This window comes from Callospermophilus lateralis, chromosome 4 (assembly GCF_048772815.1).
Source record: "Callospermophilus lateralis isolate mCalLat2 chromosome 4, mCalLat2.hap1, whole genome shotgun sequence".
NCBI classification, from domain to species: domain Eukaryota; kingdom Metazoa; phylum Chordata; class Mammalia; order Rodentia; family Sciuridae; genus Callospermophilus; species Callospermophilus lateralis.
Genome location: NC_135308.1, coordinates 12713103 through 12735789, shown reverse-complemented (window position 1 = coordinate 12735789; position 22687 = coordinate 12713103). Strand labels below are relative to the sequence as shown.

Sequence of the window (22687 nt, the reverse complement as noted above, 5' to 3'; positions counted from 1 at the left end):
TTATGTTACATATTGAAGCAGTGTTCATGAACTAATTTATTAAACAGGATAGAAACAGACTGTCCTGGTCACCCGTCAGGCTCATAAACTATTTCTCCAAATATTTTTCTACCAGTTCAGGTGTGGGTGAATGACTAGTTCCAATGGGGATTGATAAACAAAATAATTTGAAACAAACTTTCTTTTTGCAACACAATACACTTCACAGGTAAATGTTTAATCCTTGTAGAACTGCAGGTTGAAAGAATTCAGAGAGGGAAGAAAAAGTATGGAGTGGAGAAGCAGCACTAAATGCTGAAGAGACTGTCCAAAGCAGACAGCAATTGAGGCTCCTCTGCATTTGGAGCCATCTAGTAGTACTGTGGAGGAGGGGGGCGGCAGCACCTGGCACTGAACGTTTCAACTTGGAGCACAAGCCTTGGGAAAATGGGATGAAACTGGCTAACTTTCTATCAACTCACTTTAGGAGTTTGGCCACCAACAGTATACTGGCCCTTTTAATAGGAGGAAATTGAAAGGTTTCTCACTGCACAGAATTAAGTAGTGGGAGCAAGAGACTTCCCAGCCTCAGGGTACCTCATGGGCAATGTTTCTGGGTTATTCCCCCAATGGCTCCTCTCTACCAGGTCACCTGAAGGAATACAACAGAAAAGTGCAGCCAACCTTCTTTTTTGCTTGTTGCTAGTTTTCGCTGGAGTCATTCTGGGGATCTGTTATAGCACTGAGCACAGTTCCTAAGCATGTGGATAGTTTATTTGGTGATGGAAGCCACGACCATGTTGTTTTGAACATGGTTTCCTTTTTCTTAGCCTCTTCCTGCAAAGCATATCAGCTCCTTCTGCTCAGTGGATGGGGCTACCTACGGCCCAACTATGTTTCTTCCCTGCTCGCTCTGGGAGCCCTTCGTTTCTATTGGACAGACGGGTCAATGATATTGGCCCCTGGGCACTACATTCTTTTTTCCATGCAAAAATGCATTAGCCCTTACCTTCTCTCCCTACAAGGATTTCCAAAGAGGGTCAGCTTCTGAAGTGTAACAACAGAGCCACAGTGTCCTATAAATGCAGCAGTGACCTTCTCAAGCTGTCAGGTCTTTAAATAGGATTTGGGATTTAATGCTGTATATTTTTAAAGGAAAGAAATAAGCATTGCTACTTTAGAAAATGTATGTCTTTTGGCCGACTCAGAATCTGCCCCCCTCCCCCTTTTTTTCCAAGGCTGGGTGTGATAAGAGAAAAAGAAAGACCAGATCTCGGGCTAAATAAGAAAGGCCTATTAGGCATAGCCAAACTAAAAGCCTGGACTGAAAAGAAGGCCCTTCAGTGGGTAATTGCTGCAGAAAAGAAAAGAAAAACTAAAATAAAATAAAAGGAGGGAAGAAAAGACCTTACCCTAAAAAAAAAAAAAAAAAAAAAAAAGGTGTCACCTCTGTTACAATGGAGAACAAATTCTACCCTGAAAACCCCAGGAACCTCTCATTCTAAATTTTCCAGCTAGGGCAGATGGGGTTGGCAGACGCCTGTCCACTTTTTGCCAATAAAACAGGCAACAGGACCCTCCTTAGGCCCCTGCTTGGACAGGCGGAGGTTCTTCTGGCACAGTCCCACCCCTTCTGGTCCAGTTCTGTTTATACAGCTTGTCTTAAAAACCACAGCGAGTGCATCTTGTTCTACTCAGGCCACCCTGTAAATACTTAAATTGGCATACTACTGAAAAAGGAATAAGAAGCTCAGATTTTCACCTCCCCACCCCTGTCCCATGCCAACCTGCCCAGAGCATGAGGGCTTTTCATTGAGACCTTCCTCACTTTTACAGGAATAGAGAGAAAGATTGGCCACATTCCAAGGCCAATAGGAGTTTTTTGAACCTAAGTTTACTTCGGTAGGTGACATTCTCATCTTGGCTGTCTTTCTCTCCTTAGGTTGGCTCTTTCAGAGTTGATATCAATCACCCAGGAGGATGGAGCCACAGCAACAGAATCCTCAGGAGCAAGGCACACAGCTCATCCAAAGTCAAGCCAAGTGCTGGAAACAGCACTTGGTTTTTCTCTTCCTCTCCTCAAACAGTAAGCTAAAAGCAACAGTGATCTATGGCAGGCACTGGGGGAACTACTTAGATAGTAAAACAGTCGCTGCCCTAGGTCTTTCATTGGCCCACCAGTGAAGAATCTGGGATTTCCACAGAAACCTCCGACAGTTTTGGTCTGCACTCCTCCTGGGCCCCAGCCCTTCCTGACCTCAGCCCCTTCAGTCTTCCACAGAGACACTCCGGGGAAGGCAGTTTCTGATCGCAAGTAGTTGTCCTCTGAGCTGGCGTTACCAGAGAGCAGGGCTCCAGCTGCCCAGGCAATAAAGGTAGGGGTAGTAAGGGTAGCTGTTATACATGGAGATCAGAGAGGCCCTGGAGAAGCCCCCCTCCTTCAGGACTGGTAAGGAGGAGGGCTTCTCTAAGTCGCCCAGATCTGAAGACAGCTGCTTTCGTTTAGTCTTATAGCGTCTGTTCTGGAACCATATTTTCACTTGGGTCTCAGTGAGTTTGAGGTTCTTGGCCAGGTGAGCCCTTTCTGGGGCAGACAGGTACTTCTGATGGCTGAACTTCCTCTCTAACTCAATGACCTGAGTGTGGGAGAAGGCAGCTCGGGAGCGCTTCTGAGGCTGCTTGGGGGTCTGGGAAAGGCTTGGTAAGGCGCCTGAAGTGTGCTCACAGTCCAAGAGATAAGTCTCAAAGTGACTATCTGGAAAAGAGAGGAGGAGGAGGATTAGAAGAAAAAAGTTACATGTTAGCACAGAATTCAATCCACCCTTATCTCGTCCCTGAGTGAACAAAACAGCCCACTGTTATCTTGGAAACATTTCACTTTTTTCGCATGATTAAGGAACTCTCTGGAAAGGAGAATGAGTAAACTTGTATATTATGTATTAGTTTTCTAATAATCAGCAAGAATCCGAAGTTACAGGCGCTTAGTGGTTGCACTTTCTGCCATATTGTTGAGTACAATTAAATGGGGGATTCTGGATGTTTGTTAAAGATATGTGGGAGCAGGCAGGCAGGAAAACACCCCAGAAGTAAAGGGAGACCAAATGGTATCCGGAGTTAGCATCCGGGTGGGCAAGAGAGGGCTTGTGCGATGGGAGAGGCGCAAGGGCTAATGGCAAGTTCATTCTCGGGTTTTAATCCTCTTTACCCTACATGAGGCGTTAGGTTGGTGCAGAAGAAGTGATGGGAAAGAAAATGAGTCTACTCTATAAATATTCCAACGGTGTTATTTCTCCTTAAGACCAAAAGGAACAGCCCAAAGTACTGTGTGACGGCCCACGAGACTGAGAAGCAAAGGGACTTCTGCTGATCAAACAATAATTAATATTAATACATTCTTATTAGTTCTAATCGCCAGAGCAGGTGCCACCGACTTTCGCGGATCAAGCGGTGTCAAAATAGCGCACCACCCAGCACAGGGGCTCAGGGTTTAACCTCGAGGCTCGTCCGTGGCCAGGGGATAGCGAGGACAGTGATGCCGCACCCCAGCATCCCGAGCTCCGGGAGGTCCTCCTGGGACCAGGCCTCCCCGGTCTCGCCGTCTTACCTGGCTCGGACTCCGCCAGCGTCTCGGCCTCCCCCGGAGCGGCGCAGGGCCCGGCGCTCAGCGGCTCCGCAGGCGCCCGGGCGCGGCCTCCTTCTCCAGCCTCGGGCTCAGGCTCAGGGTCGCGCCTTGGGTCCGGCCCGGACGGTGGCTGCGGGTGACCGGTTTGGCCGCGGCGCCGCTCGGGGCAGTCCCGCAGGATGTCCTGAATGAGGAAGGAGGTTAGCGGCTTGGACTGCGTGGGCGGCGCGGCCCGCGGACTGCAGCCGGCCGCCTCCGCCTCGCCCGGCCGCGGCTCGGGAGCCCGGAGCATCCCCGCGGCTGGCTGGGGCCCGGCCCACTGCGCTCCACCACTTTCGCTTTCCGCCGCCCCGCGCGCACTTATAGCCCCGGGGGAGCGCGCCGCGCCGCCTTCCCATTGGCCGCGGGGGCACGGGCCGCGCCGCGGATTGGCTGCCCGGCCCGCCAGGTGACCCGGAGGTGGTGGGGGGTCCTTCGCACGGTCGCGCTCCGCTCTTCCCAGGTCTCTTCCCAGATCGCTCCCCTGACTCCGCTCCAGCCCGTTTCCCAGGCTGGGCGCGAAAAGCAAAGCGGCCTCCTTTGCCGCTAGCCACTCGCAGGCGTCTTCCCGGAATAACGATGCCCAAGAGTCACTCCGTTTCGCTCTTACAGACCGTCGCCTTTGCTCACTGGGATAAGGCGGTCAGTCGCGACGACTCTGCTTTACCAATGAGAATCCTGCGTACCCCGTGACGGGGAGGGGTGGGGTGGGGGGATTGGTGGTAAAGCCAGGTCTACTGAATAGTTGTAGGGACAGAGGCACTCAGTGTAATTTATGCTGGAGTGGTTCAGAAACAATAATGTAGATTGATCAATGAATCCAACGTCAGAAAACAAGTGGCTTAGAATATCCACAATTGATGAATCTGGATAACTGCATGCTGGTATTCTTTTAAACCATTTTTATGTGGTTAAACACACCTGGAATCTTTTCAAAAGGGTACCTTGTGTTTCTGGGGAGAAGGGAAGGGGAATAGGTTATTGAGGATCCAACATCCGCCAAACAGAACTATCCTGGGAAATGGGAAGGCCTTAGAAAAACTGAATTTCTTCTTTCATATATTTTAGGCCTCCTGTCCTTTAAATTTTTGTAAGTGTTTCCTTTTGAAATAGTTATAGATTCACAGGAAATTGAAAAGTAATACCTGCAGTGTTGGCCATAATGGCATCTTAAAAAACAGAAAGTGGACTTTAGTACATTGCTGTTGACTGGATTACAGATTTCATTTTATTTTTGCCATTTAAAAATCTGCATTAATTTGAGTGTGTGTGTGTGTGTGTGTTTGTGTATTTTTTGTACAATTGTGTTACAGTTTAGGTTCATGTAACCATCAATCACAATTAAGATAGAGAATCCTTTGCTCACTGCAAAAGAACTCTGCAGTACTGCCTGTTTGTGTCCCTGGCCCCTTATCTCCTGCCCAACCCCTGACAACCACTACCCTGTGCTGCATATCAACAATTTTACCATTCAGAGAATGATGTATAAACCCTACCCTGTAGGGTTTGTAGCCTTTAGAGATTGGCGTTTTTACACACGACTATAGTACTCCTGAAGTCCACTTTGATTATTGCATGTATTAATAGTTCATTCTTTTTCATTGATGAATGATACTGTGTTGTATGGATCTATTTAACTGTTCTTATCAAAAGACACTAGAGTTGTTTACAGTTTTTTGCTATGATGAACAAAAGTGCTGTGAGCACTCATGCAAAACATTTTTGTGTGGCTTTTGTGGGTGTTCCCCCAAAGGTCCACAGAATGACTCTTCTGGGAGATGCATGGATCTTTGAGAGGTGGGACCTAATTGGGAGGTCCTTATGCAATTGAGGATGTACACTGTTTTTATTTTAGCCATTAATAGGTATAGACTGTTATCTTGAAAGGGATTATGACCTGGTTCTCTCTGTCTTTTTTCCTCCCCCCTCCCCCGCCGACCCCCAGCTTCCTGGCTAAGGATGTGATCATTTTCTTCCACACACACTCCTATCAAGATGTACTGTCCTGGCCTGAGGGCCAAACCAATATAACCACCGACCTTGGACTTAAATTCTAGAACCATAAGTCTTCTTTACTTCATAAGGAGTCTATATCAAGTATTTGGTTATAGTGACAGAAAGCTGACTAATGCAATAAGTTTCATTTCTTTGGGATAAATGTCCAAAAGTGCAATTATTAAGTCTGATCTAAGTATCTGTTTAGTGTTGTAAGGAGTTGCCAAATGATTTTCTAGAGTGGTTGTGCCATTTTACATTTCCACAACCTATGTATGGGAGTGTCAGTTTCTCCACATCATCAGCACTTGGTTTATCACTATTTTTATTTTAGCCATTAATAGGTATAGACTGCTTTCTTGTTTATTCTAGCTTTAGTTTTTATTTGCACTTGACAAATAGCTAATGATGTTGAACATGTTTTCATATGGTTGGCCTATTTGCCAACCCTCTCTCTTCTATGGCAAAATATCTGTTCAAGTCTTGCCCTTGTTATCATTGTATTTTCTGAGTTTTAACAATTTACTATTGAGTTTTTTTAAGATTTTTTTTATACCTTTATTGTATTTATTTAATTTTATGTGGTGCTGAGGATCTACCACTGAACTACAACTCCAGCCCCTACTATTGAGTTTTGATAGTTTTCTATACATTATATAAACAAGCCATTGTTGGATGTGTGGGTTTGACAATATTCGCTCAGATTTGTAGCTGTGTTTTTATCCCCTTAATAGAATTGTTTACAGAGCAAATGTGTTTGGTGAGGTCCAGTTGATTAATTTTTTTGATTAATTGATTGATTAATTAGTTGATTAATTGATTTTTGTATCATGCTCAAGAACTCTTTGCCTAGCCCTAGTACTAAAGAAGGCCTCCTATAATGTCCTCTAAGTTTCATACTTTACTCTTAAATCGATGCTTCATTCTGAATTAATTTCGTATATGGTGTGAGGTTTAGATTGAAGTGGCCTCTTTTCATTTTTAAAATTTAGAACTGGTGGTATTTCAAATCAGTGGGGAAATGTGAATAATTTAATAAGCCAGTGCCATTCTATGGAACTTACAACACTATTTGTTATAAGTTCTATTCTTATAACAAAATGAATCCCAGATGACTTAAAGGTGTAAAACAAAATGGCACATTGGGGAAACACCACACTCATCATTTGAGAAACGCAAATCAAAACCACATTGACACACCCCTTTTCACCTCTCAAAATGGCAAAGTTTTTATAAAAAATGAATGCTGTCTGGCAGTGGTGGGCCTATGGAAGAATAGCTGCTCATAGCAAGTTTGGTGGAGAGTAAACCAGTTTTGCATCTTGGATGCCAACTTGACAATGTTTATCAGCATTAAAACTGGGCATATCCTTTGACCGGCTATTCCATGCTTAGAGATTTGCCCCTGAAATTCATGAATGTACCTACTTGGGAGTATCTTCAACTTGGCCTGAGACTAGTTCAAGTTGCAAAATGTATAGAAAATGAAATTATTGTATTAAAAGGTGGCAACAAATTATCTATATACTATTCTGAATATTTGGAAGAATATATAAATATACATTTCTTTTTTCACTAGAGACGTTATCTCAGTTCAGAAAGATGGAGATAGTTGGGAGAAGGAAGGAGAGTGGAACAGAATGCTTATCCTGTACTCATTTCTAATTGCCATAAATTACAAATCCAGAGCTAGAATTGAGCTGGGCCACCTCCTTCCCCATGACCTCCTCAGGTCTCAGATCTCCCTTTAGAATGGGGACGCTGCTCATGACACTTGGCCTCACTTGCTTTACATCTCCTCCCCTTCGTGCTTTGCACTTGGTTTACATGACCAGGTCATTTCCTTTATCAGACTGCAAGCTTCATGGGAAGGGACTCGGTACACAGCAGACACTTAATAAATGTTTGCGAGCTGAATGTCTTCCTAAGAGGCATCTCACTGACTAGCAGAATTATCCATATGTTACCACAGAGTCCCAAGGCAAGTCACAGAGGAAGACAGGTGGCCCTTGTCTCCTTGCTGTGTTTATGCAGCTTAAGCTGGATGGAAATGACCAAGGGTCACCAGGAGGATACACAGTGCCGTGGAGGCAGAATAACAATCCCTCAAAGATGCCCACTTCCTAACCCCCAGAATCAGTGAGTATGTTCTGCAAATGGCAAGGGATAGTTAAGGTTACAGTTGTAATTAAAGTTGCTCACGAGCTGACCTTGAGGTGGGAAGATTGTTCTGGATTATTTAGGTGGCCAGAGATCCAGAGTGAGAGGAACTGGTGTCTGAGGAAATCTTGAGAATGGCATGTGAGAAAGACTCAGCGGGCCACAGCTAGCTTCGAGGCTGAACGGAAGCCATGAGCCGAGGACTGCAGGTGGCCCCTAGGAGCAGGAAAAGGAACGATTGATTCCCTTGTGGGTCTCCAGGAGGAATTCCGCTCTGTCTGCACTCCACATTAGCCCAAAGGGGCACAGTTTGAACTTCTGACCTCCAAAACTGTAGGGTAATGGATTTGTGTTATTTAAAACCACCGTTTTTGTGATAATTTGTCACAGTAGCTTTAAGAAGCTAATATAGTGGCCTAATAAAAGTAGCAGAGTGATGAGGGAGAACCTTGGGTCCTTTTTTTTTTAAGTTATTTTTTATTAAATTTAATTTTTTTTTTACACAATGGAGCACAACTTTTCATTTCTCTGGTTGTACATGATGTAGAATCACACCATTCATGCAATCATACCCGTACACAGAGTCATAATTTCGTCTCATTGCACCATCTCCCCCCACACCTCCTTCTCTCCCCTTCCCCCATACAAAATTTCTCCATTTTTCCCTTGCCGCCCCACCCCCCATTATGGATCAGCATCCACTTATCAGATAAAACATTTGGCTCTTGGTTTTTTGGGATTGGCTTACTTTGCTTAGCATGATATTCTGCAACTCCATCCATTTACCTGTAAATGTTGGGTCCTTTTTTTTAAAGTTGAATTTTACATTTAGACGCACGATCCCATCTCTTCTCTAAAACTGTCTCCTTTGTATATTTCCTTCCAGACTTTCACCATATTAATTGTTGGAGAAGTGCAATATGGTAGGCTTACCTTTTTCTGAACTTCACATTATAAATAAGCATTTATACTACATTCCATCATTCCAGAAAACATCCAAGTCCAAAGACATTTAGAGCTATGAGGGACCCCAGGATCATCTAATAAAATATCTTGCTTTTCTGAGACAGAACCTCAGGTTCTCAGAGACTGCTGAAGTAGAATGGGAAGCCGAGTCTCCTAGCCCTAGCCCAGTGCACTTCTCCCCTTCCACCCCTCCTCTCACCCTCCCCTGTGGCCCCCAGTGCTGCCCTCCACTGGAAGAAGCAGGAGCAGAGCTGACAGAATTGTCCTGTGGACATTTGTTATAAATGTACCCGGTGCTGGTTTTTATCAGGTATGGCAAGACACGAAGACACAGGAAAGAGTTTATGTGCTCAGAGACATAAGACCTGGAGGCAGCACATCCACCGTCCAGGTCCACAAGGGGAAGCACCAGGCTGGGGAGCAGGCATCGGGGTGAGGGGCAGCATGAGTCACAGACCTTAATGTGGAAAGGATGGGGCAGGACATATAAGAAGCTGGGCACACTTAGGGCTGGAGAGTTGGGATCATTTGGTGTGGCCTGGGCTAAAGGCTCTGGGGTGACTTGAGGTAGGGGGAATGTTGGCGTAGTGTGTCAGAGTTAAAGAAAGGATGTGTCTGGGAGCATGGACCCCAGGTTGGTTGGCTTGCTCTCTCTGGGGTTTGACTAACCCTAGGAGAGCCCGTTCCTTCTCGACTCCATAGGCCCCCAGATGTCAAACCATCATAAAATGCAGAAAATTTTAAAGTTGCTTCATTAGCATACATCTCTTTCCTTCTTTTAAAGTATGTTTTCCAAGGCCTTCTGGGGTAGCCACCCCAAATTGTACCTGACCTGCTCACACCATGATTCTCTGCCTTCACTAATGCAGATAGGCAAAAAGAAAAAGAAAGGAGAGGAATTGATGAGCACCCACACCCCAAAAAGAGGCCACATGCAATATGCAACACGGGTTGCTAGGATTTCCCAGAGGTGGGGGTCCCAGTTAACAGTGTCCAGATGGAAGCAGGAGGGGTGGGGGAGCAACCCCAAGGTCCCCCCTCACTCCTGGCAGAGCTGCAGGATAAATATCCAGGTGCCATCTGAATGCCCTCAAGGCTCCTGCTCACGGCATAGAGAGCTCCTTTCTCTTTCATCTTCCTCACCTCAGCCCCTGGTCCAGTTCCCAGTCCTAGCTGGAACTGGATGGGACTCAGTGAAAGAGGACGCCCTGAGTTTCTCATGCAGAGACCCTGCCATCCATGTTGTGAAACACTTCTCCTTGGCGCTGTGCCAGGCCTCCGGGACTCTGAGCTTTGGCGTTGGGGTGGGAGAACATTGTCCTAGTGTTCTTGGAAGTTCAGTGATATTGGAGTTCAGACTTGTCCCTTCGTTATCTTTTGGAGCTGGACTGGAACATTCAAGTTCATGGTTTGCACCTTATAGAAAAGGTCCCATTTGTTTTCCCATCCTCCCTCCCTCCCGTGAAGCTGAAGACATTGTAGTCATGTGGAGACAAGAATCACTTGGAAGGAGCTTCTGGGAGTTCACCGTGTCTCGGAATCCCCAGGGACCTTGTGAAGGGACAAGACAAAGAGCAGCCCTGAACCCAGGAGTCCCTGATACAACCAGAGAACAGAGTGCGCTGCGGACACGGAGCCTGCCTGGGCCCCACGTGGGGGTGCTGCACCACACTCTCCACTCCGCGAAAACTCAGCCTCTCGGGGTGCTCCAGGCCCTCCCGCCTGAAGGCCGCAGTTTCTCGCCTCCCCTTCCTTCCCTGCTGACGTCCCCTGCCTCTACTGCCTGGTCATCGTGTCCACTCACGTCCTGCTCCATCCTAACCTCGAGCCCTTTGGCGGGCTGTGTGTGCATTTGCAGTCTCTTGTGTGTCTTCATGGGTTCAGTTTCCACCCAAAAGACTTTGTGGGCCTCTCCAGTCTTTTCTGCTCATTGGCCCTTGGTCTCAGGTGCCGGAAGGCCTTGGAAAAACACACTTTAAAAGGAGGAGACATGGTTCATCATCTCAGCTCACTAGTTGTCTTAGTACATTTTGTGCTGCTATAAGAAGATATTATGGACTGGCTATTTTGTAAAGAACAGAAATTTCTTTTCCTCACGTTTCTGGAGACTGTAAAGTCCAAGATCAAGGTGCTGGCAGGATCGGTGTCTGGGGAGGGTGCTCTCCCCTTCCAAGATGGTGCCTCGGGGCTGTGTCCTCCAGAGAGAAGGAGTGCCGTGTTCTCGCACATGGCAGAAGGCGGACAGCCAAGCCTGGAGAACCTTGCATAAGACTTCAGGGCGGTGACTCAGCTTCTCCTCTTCTGTTCAACACCAGGAAAGGGGAGATGAAACTGACTCAGATCAAAAGCCCCATGCTAGGCTCACTGCCGTGAGTCTATAGCTCACTATAGACATTTGATCCACTCTACAACCCATTGGGGGTCCTTCTATTCAGACAAAGAGACTGAGTCTTGGAGATGGAAGACAACATGCTCAGGTCTGCACAGCTAAGAGGTGGTTCTGCCTCCAAAGCCCATGCTGGCCCCACTGAGTCACGCACTAGGCACATCAGGTGTTCAATGAGCACCTACCGATTTGGCTTTTCAGAGATGGCTTTGGAAGCAAATCAGGCTCATTAAGCCCTGGGTTCAGTTGATTCGGTTGACACAGGGGAGAGAGAAAATAGAGTTGCCTGGTTGTGGAGGGCAGGCAGGATTGTGGACCTGCCTTAGGATCGCAGCTGTTTCCCACTGCTTTTCCAGAATTCCTTGCTTAGCCAACCTATTTTCCCTCCTGCCACCTCCCCTCCCAAGGGAGCATGACAGCAGAACCATCAAAAGCAGGGACAAGGGCTGAATGAAACCACCTTCTTCTACGAGGTTAGCTCAGACCATAGGCAACTGCCCACCTGGGTGGTTCAAGGGCATTGTCTCCCCCCCCACCCCCGAGCTCACTCTGGGTCCTGTATTTTTTCCATGTGGCATTTGGGTTATTGTCATGTGTTAATATGAAATGCTATATAGGCTTGGGGAATGTCACATCTCCCTCAGTCATTTATCCAGTGGCATGAATTAGTGTGACCTTTATTTTCCATCTGGAGGCTGACAGAGTTCAGGGCCACGGGACACAGAGATGTGGTACAAGGGGGGAGAGGGGACATAGAGCAGCCCAGAGCACAGGAAATCTAGCCTGGTGTCTGTGTGCATTTTCAGTTGCTGTCCCAGAATACCACCGACCAGCTAAACTACAACCGGTAGAAGTTTATTTGGCTCATGGTACCAGAGGTCAGGAAGCGCAAGATTGGGGGATTGTGTCTGCTGCACCTTCTTGCTTACTCATAACAAGGCAGGGGGCATCAGGTGGTGAGGGGAGTGGAATATGAATAAATCAGCCCAAGCTCATTCTTTTCTCAGGACCCTGCTCCTGCAATACCAGCATTAACCCATTCCTCGGTAGAGTTTCACTACCGAGCATGTTTCAATGGCAATTAAATTTGAACTTGAGTTTTGGAGGGACATTCAGACCAGAGCACCTGGGGAGAGGAGGTGGGGGCAAGGGGACAGGACTCTGGCAGGCTGCAGCAGCTCTTCTCAGACCTTGAGGACCTTGCTAGAATGCAGATTCTGCTTCTGTGGGTCTGAGTGAGCCCTAAGATTCTGCACGGCTTGCAAACTCTTAAGGGATGCCAATACTACTGGTTTGGGGGACCCCTACCTTTGAGAGCGGGGAGCTGAGTGAGGGCACTTGTGTGGCTCAGTGAGTGACAGGAGGACATGACATGGAGGGAATGGAGGCCTCAGTGTTCTCGTGACAGGTTCCTTTCTTAGGAGGTCCAGACCTTCTGTGTTCCTGAGCCCTGAATCTTACTCTGAAACCGTTCATGCTTCATACCCCAAACCTGTCCAAAGGCCGCTCTCCCTCCATCCTAAGACCCTTTAAGGCAACAAGGTCTGATTCTCCAGTTTTGGGGCTGGGTATAACCCAGCTTTCCCTTCCCTGCAGGCCACTCTGTAGGTCCCAGGGGATTGGCAAACTTTGGCAGCAGAAAATACCTTGGGCTCATGAAGTCCCTCATCTGTGCTTATTGCCTGAGAAAAGCCATCAGGAAGATTTATGGGGCAATAGGAGCCCAAGACTATTTTGCTAACGGTGCTCCTGGTCACTTCACTCACTCCCCTCCACAGCTGCAGGGCCACGTCTGCAGGAGAGTCCCTGCCCTCTAACTGGGTGGCCGCAGTCCTTCCTTGCCTGGTCTGCTCAACAGCTTAGCAGAGGCCCTCACCTGGGAGACACATTGGGGATGTTTGTCTAGAGGAGGGGGCTCTGACCTTCCCCCTGCACTGGCCGCCACTGGCAATTTGAGACCTTTCTCTCCCCAATCCCTCTGGCTCTCAGTGTCCCCATGAAACTGAGAAGGTTGTCATAGTCTTGTGGTGCCCCCAAATGATGGCGTCCAGGGTGGATGAGCATCTGAGAGTATGCAGAGCTGGTTTCTGGCATGGGATGGGTGCAGATCCCTTCGGGGGCCAGGGCAGGGACTGGGATGCTGTTTGGCTCCCCAGAGAGATCTGCTGACTGTTCAGCTAGACAGCGTTGGGGACCCAAAGAGACTGATCCAAAAGAAAACTGCTTTCTTCCAGGGCTGCTGGCTCAGGCCTCTCTGGCAGACATATTTCTGAAAATCAGCAGCACAGCCTGGGTAGGTCTGAGTTGCTGGGCCAGGGGTTTGTTTGGCCAGAGGCAGGTCCTGCCCCCGAAGTCCCCAGGGATGAGGGTGAGGCGGGCCAGGTCCTGCTGGTGTTTTCACAGTTCACAGGGGACCTGGTCACCCAGGTGCAGGGGGAAGGAAGGAAGGGCCAGTCCTCCAGACCACCCAGCAGCACGCCTGATGCCTGAATGCTGAGGGCTTGGGAAAGGCCTCTGTCCCCTGCAGCTATCTACCCAGGCTTCTGTCCCTCTGATGGGAGAGGAAAGAAAGGAGATGGAGATCGTCCAGCAGGAATGAAAACGGTGGGCAGGAGAGAAGGACGTCAGAAACAGGCAGGGTCACAGTGTCTACTTAAAAACACAGGATCACACAGGGCCTGGGGCTCCATCCCTAGCACCACAGCAGACAAGGAACCCCCAGAATAAGATACTGAGGAACCTTAGGCGTCACTTCAAAAGGTCAGCGCCTCTAAATGACTCACCAAGACTTGCACATCAGTGGCCAAGTGGGAACTTCAATCCACGTCTCTCAACGTGTAGGTCGGGTTTATTTTTATCTCCTGAAACGTGATTTTTTTGTTGTTGTTGTTTTACTATGAAATGTTTTAAACAGAAAAAAAGCAAAGAAAAAGGCAGAGGTAATTGCTATCACCTGATTTGTTTCGTATTTTGTGAAAAGAAGTGAAATGTCACGGTTACTGCTAAAGCTCCCTCCAGGGCTGTAGTTCCACGGCAAGCGGCCATCATTAGGATCTGGTCCAGGTTTGTCCCTTGAGGGTTCATAAGTTGGAAGCTTGTGGGAGGTGGTGGACCTTTAAGAGATGGGCCATTTAGTGGTGGTTAGGTCACTGGGCTCTGCCTTCAGAAGGAGCTGAAGAGGAGATTGCTATGGAAGAGCACACAGCCCCTCTCTGGCATCCTGTCCTGCTATGTGAGCTCTCCCTCTTGCACAGACTCCCACCACAATGCCATCAGCCACTGTGACCACTGTCAATTTTGTCAACGTTGTTGTCAACTTTGTGAACATTGTTAGCCACTGTCAGCCATGGTCAGTGTAGCCAATGGGACCCCCACCAGAGTCTGCACAAATGGGGCATCCCTGATTTTGGACTTTTCGTCTTCAAAACTGAACTTTTCTTTGTACGATTTATAGCCTCAGGTATCTTGTTACAGCAATGGAAAATAGACGAATACACATGTCAATAGAAAGGAAAGATCTTTCAATAAGAACCCATTGCTGGTTCTCATGTCAAAGCTAGCAAGTAGCTGATTGATAAATAGGAACACTGACAGACCAGATCATGCAGACACCTCCCTCAGAGGCCTCTGGAGAGAGTCAAGGCCAACTAAAGGAAGCATGGGGAAACAGAGGGCAAGATAAGGTGGCTGGGAGGGTCCAATTACTGAGAAAATCTTGGACACCCTGATTAGTGAGCTCTGCTTAAGGCCTCAAGAAACATGGCTCATGGGCATGGAGGGCCAGCCCTTCCTGATGGCCATTTCTCTCAAGAAGAGGTAAAAACTGTTCGGTGCCATCTGAGGTCTGAACTGGAGGAAAAGTGTTGGGAGAGTTTTGTGGGTGCAGAAACCTAGAATGCAGGAAAGGAGAAGGCCAGATAGGACTTGCCTCTGAGGGACAGACTTACCCACAGCTGCCATGAGAATTCAGTGCAAGGCCAGGAAGCTGGTCCATTTCACAGGCAGGCAACCTAGCTTTGCACGAAGAGTGCATGAAAAAGCACTTTCTAAACCTTTTCTAAACTAGTGAAATTCAGCAATACAGAAATCTTTGGCTTGTCACTAAAACAATGTTTGCAATTCTTTTCTTTTTAAAGTATCTTTAGTTGTAAATGGCCACAATACCTTTATTTCATTCATTTATTTTTATTTCATTCATTTATTTTTACGTGGTGCTGGGGATCGAACCCAGTGCCTCATGTGTGCTAGGCAAACACTTTACCACTGAGTCACAACCCCAGCCCGCAATTCTTAACTAATGCTTAGAACATGCTGTTCAAAGCCCCGTGCTTATATTAACTCAGTCCTATAGCAGCCCCAGGCCTGAGCACCATTACAGCCCCAACTACAGAAAAGGAGACAAAGGCAGGAAGAAGCTGACTGACTTCTTGTGGCACTCAGCTAGCAAATGGCAAAGCCCAGACACACGCCATCTGACCCTGGATCTAGCAGGTTTGACCACCAGACAGTGGCCATGACCCTAGAGGAGGAAATGTCACATATTTAAGGGATGAGTAGAAATGAGGGGAATTATCCCTAGACTCAGCATGTAACTTAAATTTGGGAAGTCGGATGTCAGGATAATACACGCTGTCTGCCCTCAAGGAGCTTGCGGTCCAATCGGGATACAAGATAGTTATGGAAGAGCAGCATTTGTCCCATGTCTCCAAGGTCACTCAAGCTGCAGAAGGATGAGTGTGCTACCCCAGGCGCAAAGCAATAATCTGCACAGCATGAGAATGCACTGGTGTGACATCACGAGGGGGCTTATGCCATCAGGCTGATCCCACTACCCATCCTCCACTTGTTGCCTCAGAGATGATAATGTGAACTCCAGAGGCAGGAAGAGAGGATGCCAGGTGACATCTGTCCCAAGGGAATCAATTGCTGGCTCACTTCCTTTCAATTTATGGACTGTTGGACACAGGGAGGCACTGCTTCCTCTTAGGAAGGCGTGATGTGCCCTCTTTGTGCTGCAGCCCAGGGCCCCTCCCTCACTGTAAACTTTGTAAGCCTCACCGAAGGCCATGCATTTGAGATTTGCAAGTGAGAGCATTGCCCTGGGTCAGCATAACCCTGGGGGAGAAGGTAAGGAGGTTTTCAGCCTCGGAGGCTGACTTTCCAAAAACACTCTCACCTTCCTTTGTTATTTTGTCCCCAGATGAAGGGGAGCGTTACACCCTGGCATTGGCAGGGGACTGGAGCTGTAAGGTGCAGCTCTGAGCTGCCAGTAGCTGTGTGTCTGGCAGTCGGTTCAGCCAGTCTGTGATGCTGAAGCTGCCCGTGCAGAGAGGTGGAGGCGAGGGGTGGGTGGGGAGCCACTCCAGGACTTGGGTCTGGTGCTAGGCACCCCTAGTTCCAGCTCAACCTTCTTGCCATTCAGCTATGTGGAACAACAAATTGCCTTCAATTTTTTTACTCATGTAAGTGTGAATTGGGTCTCTGTCACTTAAAGAATCTCCTTGGTCTCAGCTCTTTTAACGTTATTCTGTTTTACCCAAGAGGAAAAGTAGAGCGGTGAAGTACCTCACCAGCCATCACCAAGCTGGTTAGCACAGAGCTAAGCCAGAGCCCAGAAGGTTCAGTGACATCAGTTCTCCAAGCTGTCCTCAATTCAGGAAAGTTAGGGACCTCTGCTCTGAGTCAAGGACAGTTCAAGGACCATACAGATCATATTCCCTGCAAGGTCTCAGAACCTGGGCAGCAGGAGAAAAGGAAGTCAGTTGAAGGAGAATCTAGTGGCAATATTTGCTTTGCAAACCCTTTAGAGTTCGTTTCTGAACACAGTTGAATTTTAGATGCACAAGGTTAACCTTGGACAGAGGACCTGTGAACAAGATTAATGGCTTTTATATTCTGACTGATTTACAAGTTGGGTGACCTTGGATAGGTCCCTCACTTTCCTTAATTTTACCAATGGTCTGAGAATGGGAACTTGTCATTTGGCAATTAAATGAGCCGGTGCTATGGAGGACGTTTGAGCACTGTAAAGCCCCCCACAGATTGCATAGCCACCTGCACCTCCACATTGAAACCATTGCCAGCAATAGCTGGTGCCTGCAGAGCCCTTATCCACAGGCTCATTGTCTCCTGTTCATGCCCAACTGTCAGTATCCAGAAAGGAAGGCAAAGGACTTGACCTGAGGTAGAAACCTGAAACCTGAAACATTACCCAGAGGCAAATGCAGAGGCATTGGGTGGAGGCCGAAGGAACGTGGGGAATTCCCTTTCTCAGGGAAACCGGAGGCGATGGCGTCCCCTGGTGGGAAGTTTAGGTTTTGCAGGCAGTGTCTTTAGTCTCCCCACAAAGGCAAAATGTACCAAGATGTCCCATGAACATCTTGAGATCTTATTATACATCTCAAACATCTGAAGGGGTTCCTTTCACTCTGATCTACTCTCTGTGAACTTGGGATGAAAACTTCAAGATCAAAAAGCACCACTTTTAGTTAGAATACAGATGTTGGGTGCAAATTGGCAAGGACCACTCTGTGTCTTGTGAGTTAAATAACAGTAAGAAGCAGTACCTTGCAACAATTATAAAGGTGACAAAATATATTAGAAATGGACTTTGGAGGCTCAACTTCTATCTCTACTCTTAGTGGTGTTGATTTGGGCTAATTTTTTTTTTAATTTTTAGTTGTAGATGGACACAATATCTTTATTTATTTTTATGTGCTGCTGAGGGTCAAACCCAGTGCCTCACACATGCTAGGCAGGCACTCGACCACTGAGCTACAGCCGAAGCCTGATGGGATAAATTTTTTAATCACATGGAGCCTCCGTCTGCTAATTTGGGAGCTAAGGCTACCTCCCCAAAGTCTTTGGTTTCTGCGCACCTTGTGCTCTTTGTTCTCCTCTGCATCCTTTTATGTAGACTTCCTGTCCTTTCCCTCCACTCATGCAAAGTATATTCCTTCCAAGGGGCTTGTCTCAAGTCCCTTTTCTTTGATGGCGCTCTCTGGACCACTCTGACTTGCTGGATCTCTCTCATAAACATCTACTGTTGCTCTTCTAACTACCCATCTATCTTCTTTGTTAGCTGAGATACATGTTTAGCTACTGAAACAAAGGCCAAGAAGTCAGTGGCTTTAAAACAGACAAAAGTTAACTTTTCCCTCATCTTAAAAGTTGGACTATAAGCAGAACAAAGTTGATGTTGTGGTGTCATGGTGCTGAGAATCTAGGCTTCTTCCATCTTGTTTCCTTTATCATCTAAAACAGCTGCTGCTGCTCCACCATTTCACCTGCAGGAAGAGAAGGAGAGAAAGCCCCTCCCACTGAGGTCTACGACCAAACGTCATTACTTGACCTCTCCCAACTGCAAAGGCGTTTGGGAAACACAATCTTCTGCCAGGAAGCTTTGTGCTTAGCTGAAACTTGGGGTTGAATTACTAAGGAAGGAAGGGGTTAAGGATCGTGAGGTGACAGTTGGACGTCTTCAGATAGGAGCCACAGCATAGGTGTTCCACTTACTCCATTCAGAACTGGGGCTCCCTGGGGGTGCTCCCAGGAGGGGTTATGATGCCCTCTTTCTCCTGGCCACGTTATGCCAACGAGTCTCTCAGTGAAGGGGAAACGGCTTTACACTTAGTAGAAGTTCCCTTGTGATGAGACTGGTCTTATATTCTCCTGAAATGCTCAGTCAAATGTTCTTGATACTTAATTAAAAGCACGGGGATTTCTTTCTCCTTTTCTTCATGCTTTGATTGGAAATACATAAGGACCTTCGTAGTTACCTCACTTGTGGGAACCTGAACAGGACCAGGGCCGTGGTCCCTGTTATGGAGGCTCAGATACCCCTGCCTGGAGCCAGGCCTCTCCACACAGGGAAGGGGCTTCTTCCGGAGGATTCTGGCTGCAAGGGGAGAGCCGGGGTCTTCACCTCAGACACTGTGGAGCTGTGCCAGGGAATCAAACAGCGACCTTCTCTGGTTCGATCATGTGATCAGTCAGCAAATGGCACCCGCCCCTTCTCTGGGACCTGCACAGGGTCTGTTGGAAGCACACAGACACGAGGCTGGTTGTTTAGAGAGGCCAGCAGGCCTGAGGGGTCAGTGCCCTGAGATGGGGACCACCGAGGTGCTCCAGCACCAGGGGACTCAGTCCAACCTGGGCACTAAGACAGGCTTCCCACGGAGAGTGACCAGGACCTGCGGAGGAAGGCGAGACAGGAGCCATGAAAGGAAAGGTCCCTCTGGCCCACTCAAGTCTCCTCTGAGGATCCCAACTTCCTGGGCCCATGGGCTTCAGGGGATTAGGCTGGGCTGGTGACAGGAGGGGGCAGGAGTCAAGGAGGCAGAGATGGGGAGGAAACAGGTTTGACTGAAGCCAGCTTATGAGCCGGGCCCCAAGGGGACTCAGAAAGCGCTCTGAGATTTGTGGTGGGGGCCGCAGGCATGTCTTTGCTTTTCCTATGGCAGAGTCTGGACTGTGTCACTGGGACCACATCTCTCTGGGGTGAAATGGGGGTGGGGTTTGGGCGAGCCTAAACAGTCTGAGAGGAAGGCGAGTGTTTCTAGGAAGCTCTGCTGGGGGGGGGGCTGGGGGTGGCGGGGGGGCTGGAGCTGAGGAAGAGAAACAGCTCAGGGCTGAATGTGCCCCCCCTCCAAGGGCTGGCCACCCTGATGCATGAGTCAGTGTCCCTGGAGGTTCCAAGTGCACAGAAATGGGAACAGGAACGCAGAGCCAGAGTCCTCAGGCACAGGGCGCCCAGGGCACAGGGGTGCAGTGCACCTTCACCCCTCCCACCCTCCTGCTCTTGCTCTCGGTTTACCTCCCCCCCTTTTCTTTGTTTGGGTGCTGGGGAGGGAACCCAGGGCCTCTCCCATGCTAAGCATATGCTCTACCACCCAGGTGCACCTCCAGCCCCAATTTATCCCTTTTAATCTTTCCAAAAAGCCTTCTACTCCATTTATGGAGCTTTCGCTAAAGACATAAAGAAAATGGAGGCACTTCATAGTAACCTGATTTGTATGAGAACCTAAACCCTACGCCAAGTATTCGGGGCTCGAAACCCAGCGCCAGAGGACAGAAGAGGCTCAGGGGTGGGTTCCAAGTCCACCACTAACTCACAGTGTGGCTGTCATTGTTTTGTCCCTTGGATGCTTCCTCTGTGGATGGGAGGCATCTTGCTGGTCCCCGGAATCCTCAGGGGATTGGTTGCAGGACATCCTCCCACTTTGGATACCAAGATCCTCTGATGCTCAAGTCCCAGGGGCTGGAGGGCTTGACCTCCCATGTGCTTTCACTCTCCTCGGACTTGACACACTTAATGCCCACACATCCTTCATTCTCATGGGTTCAGCGGAGGACTCAAGGTGAGGCAAATTCAAATTTTGCTTTTTGGTACTTTCTGAATTAAAAAATAGACACACACACACACACACACACACACACACACAAAAAAAAAAGTTTACTGGATCAGAGGGCCCACTACTCTGCCCCGGATGGAGGAGGTGGTGAGTCCTGAGTGAAACTGTGCAGTGGTTGCCAGGGTCCAGGATACCACTGGAAGGCTGCAGAAATAGCAGAAGCGCCCAGGACAAATTCCAGTTGTGGCATACAGCTGCCCTCTGAGAAAGGGCACTAACTACATTTTCAGTTAACACATACATTGATGTACATGCATTTCATGCCATAGAATCTGCAATGAAAACCAGCTCACAATGAAAGCTACACACAACGGTATGGAGAAATCCCACAAAGATCGATTGAACAAAGGAAGCAAATCACAAAAGAATATGTGCAGGATGATTCTATTAAGGTAACATTTGAAACCAGGAGAAATTAAACCATGTTGCTAAGGGGTGTGTCTGTATGAGTACATCTATAAAGACGAGCCTGAAAATGATCATCTCAGAAGTCAGAACAGCTGATACATCCTCTGGGAAAGGAGAGGGAAAGGGGGTTGTATTCTGGGTGTGTGTGTGGAGAAGGCCAGCTGGGAAGATGGAAGCCCATTTCTTGCTTTGCATGGAAATCCCATCTGTGTTCACTTTACAGCTGTTCTCTAGACTGTAGATCAATGCTTTGTGTACTCTTTTGGATATATGATTAGGGCATGTGACATCAAGAGCGAGCCACCTCAAGTCAGAATAATAGTCTCAAAGATCCTCAATTTTATAGATGCGGAGGCAAGCCCAGAGAGGTTAGGAAGCTGATTCAAGGTCACAGAGCATGTTTCTGGTTGAACTGGGACAACTCCGAAACTGCCACCACTATCTCTTTTGTAAGACTGCTTCTTCAGGGGAAGAGGAGGAAGGAACATAGCCTTTACTCCTTGGAGTTCTCTTGTTTTGTAAAAAAGAAAAGGGGCTAGTTGGGGAGCTGATAATGATATGAGTTGGCATAAACACCGAGCATCACAGCAATAAGAGAATAAAATTATGGCATTTGCAGGTAAATGGATGGAGTTGCAAAATATCATGCTAAAAGTCAGACAATTCCCCCAAATCAAAGGCTGATTGTTTACTCTGATAAGTGGATACCAATATATAATGGGGGTGGGGCATGGGATGAGTGGAGGAATTTTGAATTGGGCCAATGGGAGGGAGGGGAAGGGAGGAGGCATGTGGATAGGAAACAATATATAGCGAGCATCATAAATTATTTTCAAGTGGAATTTCCAAAAGATTTGAGTATGCTCCCTAAATCATATGCTTAATCATAATAATGATAACATTATAAAAGAAATACCCACACCCCAGGCAACTCTGTGAGCTGGGTAGACTCGTGCTCCACCCGATTTGCAGATGGGATCAGAGGAGCTGGTTTGCAGGGGGGCTGGGACCAGAGAGGAAGGACAGGGAGCCAGGAAGTCTGCAGATTTATTGACTTATCCACCTGGCCTAGGTGAGAACCCCTAGCCCTGGGACAGCCAGGAAAGGAACCTCTGCTATCTCTCTGAGAGCTTTTTTGTTTTGTTTAGAGGTCAATTACTTCCCATTTGGGGAACTTGTGAACATTAAGAGGTGGCTGGAGTGATGGGACTGAAGGCAGACGCAGATAAGAGGCTGATTGCTTACAGAGCGCTCCCCGGTAAAAGCCCTGGGAGGATAAGCAGTCGTCGGTAGGAGGCACACAAAAAGGGGCAGCTTTCAGTGCGGAGGAGAGATTACAGAGATGGAAGGCTGGCAGCTGGGGGTGGAGGAGATGGGCCCGGGGAGGGACGGTGTTTTAAAATGCTCCTGCTGGGCAGAGAGTGAGAGATGGAAGAGGAGAGTTTTTCTTCACTCTCCTTTAGGAATCTCTGGTGACGCTCAAACTTCCTTGTCTGAAAGGAAAGCCACATAGACTGCGCGAGGAGTAGGTTTTGCTGTTATCGTTTTGGTTTTTTGTTTGTTTTTAAGTCAGCCAAATACAGATGCGACAGCAATGGGGGTGGGGCGGAACACAGATGTGGGCTCCTGCTGGAGCCTGATGATTGGGTCCTCATGCTATTGGGGGAGATGGACCTCTCTGGAGCCTGGTTGTGACTTTGGCCCATTGCCCTTCTGGTG

The 22687-nt window shown here is 48.0% G+C and overlaps 1 protein-coding gene and 1 pseudogene across 2 annotated transcripts; one reads left to right on the top strand and one right to left on the bottom strand.

Moving 5' to 3' along the window:
- Positions 1–2157: 2157 nt before the first annotated feature.
- Nkx3-1 (NK3 homeobox 1) lies at positions 2158–3893 on the bottom strand. Of its 2 annotated transcripts, XM_076852291.1 has the most exons (3): positions 3861–3893; positions 3584–3611; positions 2158–2734 (listed from the first exon to the last, which is right to left on the bottom strand). In XM_076852291.1, exons 1-3 carry the CDS (start codon positions 3891–3893, stop codon positions 2316–2318), a joined length of 480 nt encoding a protein of 159 aa, XP_076708406.1. In that variant the 3' UTR covers positions 2158–2315. The 2 variants fall into 2 exon arrangements, with proteins under 2 accessions (XP_076708406.1, XP_076708404.1); XM_076852289.1 differs by having other exon boundaries at positions 3584–3893.
- Positions 3894–22591: 18698 nt separating this feature from the next.
- LOC143398762 (small nucleolar RNA U13) lies at positions 22592–22687 on the top strand (annotated as a pseudogene).